Genomic DNA, 9,521 nt, shown 5'->3' on the forward strand with positions numbered 1-9,521 from the left:
ACCCTTCGATTACGTTAACCACCATTTACACTTGGGAAATATCGGTGTTACAAATGTTACTATTGTATTGTTATAGGGGAAAAGGGTGTAAAATCACCCCTTGCAAGATACTTCGTAAGATAATATACCAGTTTTAACCAGAGGAGCTTGACAGTAACTGGGAGATGAGAGGCGTCCATGGACTGAAGTCGCTTTGTCCATGGGCTATTCTTTACTTTGAGTTTCACAGCCAAAAGTCTTGCTGCTTTTGGCATTCCGTGAAGCTGCAGCAAAACCCCATTGCATTCGTTAAATGCTGCCCCATATGATTAAATAAGCACAAAATATCGAACAAGTGACCAAACATCTGGCAACTTCAACTGCATAATTGATCTCCATTGCTCCGAATTGTTTCACTTGTCTCCTTGTACGACTAAAACGGTGACCGTATTTGATAATATGGCCTTAGAGAGGGAAGAAGGTCAGGCGGTTGATACAAAATTAATTACATAACAATCATAATATAACTTGCAATCAATATTGAAATTATTGTAAACAAATTAATTTTACTGTTATTATTATTATTTTTATTATTATTATTATATGGCAAGCTCCTTTACTCGAAACTTAAGACGAACTATAGTTTTACTCACGAGACTACATCAGACAGAACAGAATTTCATCCCGTCTCGTCTTGTGGGCAATACTAACTAGCTAATATCAGGCAATCCGTGATTACTTTGTCGGATTTCACCCATTAAATATTCAGGTAGTATGGGGTGACTCATTCAAAAATCACCAAAATGTCAACCTCTCTTCCACGATGTTGCAGGGCAAAGAGGACTAGGCGCCTGGACCCACAGCCAGAATAATCCTCTGAGTTTTTTGTTGTATTTGTGTTTGTCCCTACATCCATTTCATCTTATCACAATTCATCCCCATCGTCACGATTAGCTACAAATGACAGAAAAGGGACGTAAAATCAATAAAATGAATAATTAAACATACTGAAGCGGATAGTCATTATGAAACTTCTGCTCAATTGAATCAAAGAAAATCTTTGAAAGTTTGGGAGGGGATTATTCTCGCCAAGAATTTATGTTTTGTGGCTTTTACAAAAATCCAATTTTTAATATCTGAAATATTCTCCATTGGAAGTATTAATTTCTTTAATTTCATTAAAACTGGTTCTGACTCGTTTCTGCATTTTACATCTTAATTTTCCAGGTAATTGAACTTTTCTTGTTATTCTGCTGGAATACAAATTAATTTAATGTATTTATCTTAACCACTTTTATAAATAAAAGGCTGCTGAGATCATCACTAATCCTATCGTCTCGACTAGTGATTTATCCACATACCTCCTCCAACATCTTTTTCATACCTCTTCCAAATTTTCCTCGACACTTTGTGGTCATTTTGGAACTTAATTTGCATTTACACCCCTCTCCCTCCCAAGCTGGAAATTCTGGATAAAGCCCTGGTCACGACTTAGCCAGAAAGTAGAAAATGGAGTTAAAAACCAAAATTGAAATAGAAATATTTGAAGAGTTGTTTCAAAGAGTTCCGAGAACTAACCTTGGTTCGATTTGAGCTCGTGGACCTCCGATTGGAGTTCGCGTATCTGTCCCTTCGTCTTCTCCTCCATCTCGAACGTATACACGGCCAGGTCGTTTCTCTCCAACTCGCTGGTCGCCAGTTTCTTCGACAGCTCCAGGTTCTCCTGGGCTATCCTCTGGAAGCTTTCTCTGGAAATCGAAACAGTTGGTACTTCAGCTGGAATCACAAGCAAGCAGAGCAGGAATCGTCGGCTCGGTATTAATTGATTGAGTTGGTATTTTAAGTCCACGTTATGCACAGTAAGGCTAATCGGGACTGGACCTACAGTTTAAAGTGGGATCCGAACCACTGTGTGCCTCCACCGGGTATCGAACCCGAGACCCCTTGATTACAAGGCGACGACCCTACCACTGCGCCATCGGGGAGGCCCTAGGCTCGGTTTTAAGTTTACTTTATGCACAGATAGGCTAATCGGGACTGAAACTGCAGTTTGAAAGTGGAATACGATCCACTAAGTGCCTTTTATTTCAGTAAACCTGTGATTAGATCCACGAAATTTTCTGCTGTTCCATGTACGTATCCCAAAGTTCAACACACATGACACGTTATGTATCGAGCTTCTTTAACCTTTCCAGTGCCTCCCCGATAGCGTAGTGGTAACGTCGTCGCCTTGTAATCAAGTGGTCCCGGGTTCGATATCCGGTGGAGGCACAGTGGTTCGGATCTCACTTTAAACTATAGGTCCAGTACCGATTGGACTATCTGTGCATAAAGTGGACTTAACAACAATTCAACCAACCAACTTTAACTCTTACAAAAATATTTATTCTTTCTAGTCTGCAAATAATTGCTCTGTTGATGCCATTGCCTCTGAATCCTTGAAAATTGCCTGTTTTTTTCAGTGCCTTTTAAGGTTAGGAAATAGGTAAGAGTCATACGGAGCAAGGTCTGGTGAGTATGGTGAATGATCTACGCACTGAAACATTAAATCCTTCAAATCAGGCAGGATATTTGCAGCCTTGTGTGAGGGAGCATTGTCCTGTAAAAACATAATAACTTTCTATATTTTTCTCCACTATGGTTCCTTCAATCACACAATTAAAAATAGTTTTATGATCCTACAAATTGGCAAGTTACGTTATGAGATAACACTCTTCACAGCGACAATGATAAAATTACTTACATATTTTGGAAAGAGTGTTGGGCCGTGAACTGTTCAGCCCTCTTGCCCCCAGTTCGTACTTATCTTCGTAATAATTTATTCAAGACACCGAACACGTATTTTAATTTCGAAGCGTACCTCTCATTTTGGAGTTACGCTTAGCCATGCGGAAGGCAGGAATGTGTTAACTTCAGCATAAAGCATTTTGCCAGTTACTGCAGAGGTAAAAGTGGGTTGAGACGGAGGAAGTAGGAGAAGTTTGGATCTGAGAGGATGCAAGTTGAATCTTGGAAAAAGGAGTCGGTTGTGATTTTAAAACGGTCGGGGTTTCAAAGTTTGAGACGATAGTGGTAGCTTTTGCATTTGGGAAGACAGTCGATTATTATGGAAAGTTAACGTCAGTTCGAAAGTTTGTTCGGGAGAGAAGTGCAGAGAAGTTTTAAGAGACAGTTTTAAGGGTCTAACAACAGTGTGTGTGTGAGGTTTAACTTTGAAACTCTTATTGATCATCTCTTCGAAAACGAGACAAGTAATATGCTTTTCTCTCATACGCCAACATTGCCAATGCAATCTTAGGTCGTTTTTAACCTGAAAATGTGTGAGTTGCCATTCATTTGAAAGGTTGTGTAGATTAAGTTTATTTAGGTACCTCCGCAGGTGAAGGATGCAGCTTAAGCGAGTGCTCATGAGTTAACATTTTCCCCCTATGGAACGATTCCGGAACCTGCAAGGTCCTTTACAAACAGTAGTGGCTAGTAATGTTCTTTACGATTTTTAGCGTTTTTACATTGACTCCCTCTGTATATTTTGTAATTGCTCGGTGCCTCGTATAACTTATAATCACGAATAAATCGCACAGAACAACTGTTATTAATTTGATTGGAATTGGTTTGATATCTGTTACGTAGCGTCACTTTCCTTCAGGTTTTGGCTAATCACGTCGATGAGGATGAGTGATGATATGATGAAATTCATGGAGGGACACTCACAAAGGATACCCATGCCCAGGCTGTGATTCGAACCTGGAACCCCTGAGGTCTTAGCGCGCTGGGATAACCACTCCGCCACGGAGGTACAAAGTTGATGTGAACAGTTGTATTGTGAGAGAAGCGAGAAAGAAACTTCTCAAATTTATTTATTTCCAATCTTTGCCAAAAGAGAAAAAAATAGGCGTCAATACGTTCGCAGGGCACCGTAATGTTAACTATTCTTCAGACATTCTGTCTTTCTCTTGCTCAATCAGCACTACTTGCCCGCCCCCACAGTAGCTACGGCTTTCTTCAGATCACCCATCGCGGAAATCGACCCGGATTTCCCATTTGGTGGTCAGGCATCCTACCAACTGTACCACCGCGATTCATAGAAACTGTAAAATGAGGGATGCAGTAATCATTTAGAGTAACATGATGTAGTGGACAGATATAATAAGATTTCTCTTGGTACTTACTTGTATTCATTTTTGGTCCTCTCGAGATCTGTGATGTGAGCCATGAGCAGTGCTATCTTTTGATTGTCCGTGAGTTCCCTATCCCCGGACGGTTCCTCTTCTTTTCTGCAAGAAAAGAAAGATAATATTCTTACATCAGTTTCCTTGGAAGAAGGTTTATAAGCGTTGTAAAGGACCATTCTGCAATCGCAAGTGCGCATGCGCCGACTGGACGGCGAAAATAGGGGTGGAACAGAGACTGGATTCCGTAAAGGTCGTCTGCTGCTGAAGCAACAATGAAGTTTCATTCATAGTAACGTCGCCGATAGAATACGTTAAGAGGGAAGTTAAGAGTTGTAGAGGCCATAACATACTCAACAGAGGGATCGATAATAAAGAAAACAACCGAACGCTTACAAATTTAATACTGGTCTGAAACCTAGAGCATTGTTTCGTGCATTTTTCTACCTACCTCCCCCATCGCATGTGGATTCGTCCTTTCGAGCTAGTCTCGCCTGCCGCGGTCGGACAGTCCCAGTCTAGTTCGCTGCACTTTTTTTACTCTCTCTGCACTCACGTGCCCCTGGCGTCGTAACGAGTTGTGCTAACCACTTCGCCACGGAGATCGACACCGACTGGACCACAGTACCTCCTTTGTTTATAATAAACGATGAAAATTATTTAATTATAGTAAATTTACTGAAATTATACCCAAAATCTCCAAAGAGAACAACAAGAAAAGTTATAATAATAAGTATTTGGGAATGGGTTTTTAAATCGCCACCAAACATTTGCACCACACCACTGAAGGGTTAAAAACACAAATGAATTTCTATACAATTTACAGAAAGCTAACTAAGTATTTTAGATCGGGGAGGGAGGGAGTTAAATAGTTTCAGAAACTCACTTCTTCTCCTTCTTCTCCTTCTTCTTCTTCGGAGGCATCTTTGCACTTTTCTCTTGCTTTGGTACTATTACTATCACTTTCTACGAATTTTAGCAGTATTGTTTCTCGGGTAATATTCCTACCGATTTTAACAATTGGAAGATCTACATAATGTACACTTTGTTAGTTGTTGCGTTATATTAGCGACAACACGTCTCTGTTAGCATGCGATTTATTACTAAATTTAATCACATTTCAATTGATTGATTGAATATGGTTATTTTACGTCGGTGTTGTGCCACTTTTTTGCTAATCGCGACGATGAAGATGAGTGGTAATATGATAATGAAATTGGTGAAAGGATACTCACAAAGAACACAAGATATGATGAATGAAGGAAATGAACCCAAATCCCGCAGAAGGTTTTACTGGCTGTGGATCCAAGCGCCAGAGCTTCGTTAGCTTGCAAAATGTTTCCCAGAGTGTGCTACGTGGAAGAGAGGCTGGCATTTGAGTGCTTACAGTCTTATATCCGCAATATATTTGCATTCACTGCAGTCAAAATGAAAGGTTACATACAAAAGACAGTTTTCTTATGATTATTCTTTTAATAGAAAACATTACAAACATGTTATACATGTTGCGGCCTCTCTGATGGCGCAGTGGTAGCGTCGCTGCCTTGTAATCGAGTGCTCCCGGGTTCGATATCCGGTGGAGGCACATGGTGGTTCGGATCCCACTTTAAACTGTACATCCAGTCCCGATTAGCCTTACTGTGCATAAAGTGGACTTAAAACATCCAATCAACCAACTATACATGTTGGAACATCACTGTTAAGAATCTACACATGCCCAATATAAAATTATACTAATATTTTTTTCTTTAATTGATTCAGTGGGACTTGATGAAAGCAACAGAAAATCTCAGTTTGTGACTTAGTGTATTTTCCCAAACACCCTATATATATATATATATAGATACACATATTGCAGACTAATGAGGCTCTGGCGTTTGGATCCACAGCGGCACAGCCAGTACAATCATATATGAGACTTACGTTGCGTGCTGTTGTAAAGGTGGGTAATAGCTGCTTTCTAGGGGGACGTAATACACAATAAGATATTTCATATAACTTTCCATTCTCAAAAAATCAATCGGGGGTCATTTCAGGGGAAGTTCTCATTTACCACTCTCTTTTTGAAGAGTTTTTCACGTTTTTTATCTTAAAATGTTTATTTTCTCAAAATTTCGGAGGGCTCTTGCCCCATCAGCCCCCTCTGAGTATACCAGTGTGCTGTCCATATGTTTGTGATTGTGCTTTCATCAATTTCATCTTATCACATTTTATCCTCAACTTCGCGATTAGTCAAAAGTAACACAAAAGTAAAGTAAAATAAAGCACACTATTACACACACACACATATATTTATATAGTATATATAGGATATCATTATTTCTTCTGAGAATAAAATAATGGGTGCGAAAGGGGTGATGACCTGAATAGAAAGGATCGCAAGTACCTCCTCGTACCCTCCTCCGGCGCCGCCTATGACCCTGTTCGTTGACCTAAGGCGGTAACAAGATGAATTAGTTCTTCCACTCCGTCACAAGCGCAACTCATGGCCGTAGGAGTTTCTCCTTCCGACTTTGCCCCGAACAGCTGACAAACTAATCTGTGGATCTCGGAATATGGCGCTGGCAGCCGAGCCTATATCTTCCCTCAAACACAGACGCAGGGTCAAATCTCAAGCTGGTATATTTAGATCAAGAACGCATGCGTCGATGGGAAACAACTTTCGCTTACTTGTAAAAAATCGTAATCACAGAAAAATTAATACAGGGTGGTTCGAAAGTCTTTGATCGTTTATTAAAATGAAACTGTCAGGTAGCTCCTTTTGCTGAGATATTTTCTTCAACATCAGTAATATTAACGAATGCGGACCGGTACTAAGAAGAAGGAATTATGTGGGTTTGTGTAGGGCAAAAGATAGATCAGGATTGACCTGGTTCAGACGGGGGGTATGGATAGAAGTTAAACGTAAGCGGGAGGACAGTAGCAAGGAATGTCCGTTATGCGGTGAAGAAGAGACGGGCATTCCATATTTTGCAGAAATGAGGAAAGACAAAATTATATTGGGGAAATAAAGGAATCTAACATGGAGAGTGTAAAGAAAGTGGTTTTGAGGAAGGTGTGGTGTGTGTGTGGGGGGGGGGAGGGGGTTGAGCGAAGAAGAAGAGCAATTAAGGAATTTTGGAAGTTACTCACATTACATCTAAGAAGTTGAGAAAGTAAGAGTGGAAATGAGTGAAATATGATTTGATTTTTGTTCTTGGCGTCGCTTTCTGCCACTTTGGCTAGTCGAGACTATGTGGATGAGTGATGATATGATGAAATTGATGAAGGGACAATCACAAAGAACACCCCGTGACTCCTGGCGTTGTAGTCCGCTGTGCTATCCACTCCGCCATGGCCAGTGAAAGGGTTTCATTAAAAGTACCAGGAATAATTAGTTAATAAATTAGTAGGCTAATAATTAGAGACTGGATTTTAAAGGGAAAAATTTTCCTCTGAAAGGGACAAAACTAGGGAAAATTATTGCCAGAAAAAGGACTAAAGTGTATTTATTTTAATATTATATATATATGAAATATCACATCACTCCCTTTCCATTGAAAACGTTTGAGTTGAATTCAATATGACGGGCAATAATATGGCTTACCTCTGCTTGACACATACTACTATGGTTCCCCCCGGGCCTAACATGTTTCTATCCTAACCAAATGTACACAACATAACTTCTTTATGTTTTATAGGGGGTGTAAAGGGACTTTTGACTCACCCTTGTACATTGTAATGAGGCCTTTAACAGTCACATAGCTACAAATATTATTGTGTATCCTCTGATCCAATTGCAGTCCCAGTTTGATTTTCTCATATGTTTTAGAGTATAGAATGGTGTGCCAAATATATTTTTAACGAATTTTGGAGATGACATGTTTTGAGATATTCAAGGTCAAAGGTCAAGGTCACGTGACATTTTTTTTATCCAAAGGTAGGTTTGGTACATATCATTGGAAAGCTTGTTCCATTCCCTGCACAATAAACTTTATTTCAGCTTCCTCTGCCAAATACGAGCAGAGTTACAGCACATTTAGTATAGCTAAACGAGTTCAGAAAGGGCAATTTCTGCGAACTTGAATAATTTTACAATTACAAGACAAATGAGACTCAACATTTTCATAGTTACTAAGTTCCAATCATAGTTTCAACTCCCCAAATTTCATGAAAATCTGAGATGGTCAAGTTGGGAGCTGTGTTGATTTCGCATGACTCATAAAACAATCAATCAAATCAATACAATAATTACATTTAATATACACAGTGACAGATGAACTGTGAGTTGTTGCGCAGTAGTATTTTTCAGTAAACATTTCCCAACATACTGTGTCTTCTTATTAAAAGTTGGGTTGCACCTGGCTACGCCACTGAGGTCATGACTGGTTTGGAAATAGCAAGTTTATGGTCAAAATGAAAAGTTGACGTTTAGTGGCAAGCCTAGCAGTCCAGTCCGTAGATACAGACGTATGGCAAAGTTAAGTAGAAACAATGCGTTTGCACAAAAAATCATAAAAAACATAAATTAGCTATGTTAAATTTAGGGTTGAACGACTTTTGAAATGCTCTATTTACCAAGCTCAGATTGTGCAACTTAACAAGGCGCTTATCACGCTCATGTGGTAGCTTTTGGAACTTCAATCACTTGAAACATTTTCAACGAGTTTATCTTCTTTCTTAATGCTTCAATTATATTGATGAGTCTGGCATAAACGAGTTATCGGTATGTATGTGTGCATAGGAAATATATATGTACATAATTTAAAGTAAAATTTCCTAACCTTGAATTAACATTAAAAAAAATTATTCGCGATTAAAATTACCACCTGAGCGCTAGTGTCTCTTCCAATATGGCCACTCTATATAAGATAAATCTTTGTTTACATTCAGTGATAGTACGTAATAGCAGCGTGTTGTCATGGCTGGTATGCAAGAGACGTTTAAATTACGCGATATTTTTAAAAATTGCGAATGCGATGTTCCAGGAATTATACAGAAAGTGAAGCTGTGCTGAAAACGAAGCATTTAATGATGATATGCAAAAATAACACGGAAAACGCAGACGAAACAAATGTATACGCACTGGTTCTTCAAAGCAGTGTTGTTTCATCTGCCCCTCGGTTGTAACTGGGGCTCTCAAAAATGATTTGAAAATAAAGCAATTCATATGTATTTGCAAAGCTTGGGTAGGAGAAAAATGTAAACATAACGTTGCAATTCTTCCCCCAAAGAGGCAGGCTGGTTTAATAATAACACATAATAATAATAGAATTCATAATTTCATCGAGGCTATATTCACTGAAAAATGACTTTTTTCTTTTTCTGGTCACCTTTATGATTACAGACATTAATTAATTCTCAAACTATTTTCATCTTCGCACTTAATCGACT

General features: G+C 39.1%; 1 protein-coding gene across 2 annotated transcripts in view; it reads right to left on the reverse strand.

The window, feature by feature from the left end:
- LOC145989785 (basal body-orientation factor 1-like) overlaps positions 1-5,149 on the reverse strand; it is a 31,432-nt gene extending 26,283 nt beyond the window's left edge. For both annotated transcript variants that reach the window (XM_083125119.1, XM_083125118.1), the window contains exons 1-3: positions 5,035-5,149; positions 4,149-4,253; positions 1,558-1,727 (exon numbers count right to left, since the gene is read on the reverse strand). In XM_083125119.1, coding sequence (XP_082981245.1) covers positions 1,558-1,727; positions 4,149-4,253; positions 5,035-5,072 — 313 coding nt within the window. In that variant the 5' untranslated portion in view covers positions 5,073-5,149. The remainder of the gene's footprint in view (positions 1-1,557; positions 1,728-4,148; positions 4,254-5,034) is intronic.
- Positions 5,150-9,521: the final 4,372 nt, after the last annotated feature.

This window comes from Lepisma saccharinum, chromosome 7 (genome assembly GCF_977018435.1).
Source record: "Lepisma saccharinum chromosome 7, izLepSacc3.1, whole genome shotgun sequence".
NCBI lineage: Eukaryota > Metazoa > Arthropoda > Insecta > Zygentoma > Lepismatidae > Lepisma > Lepisma saccharinum.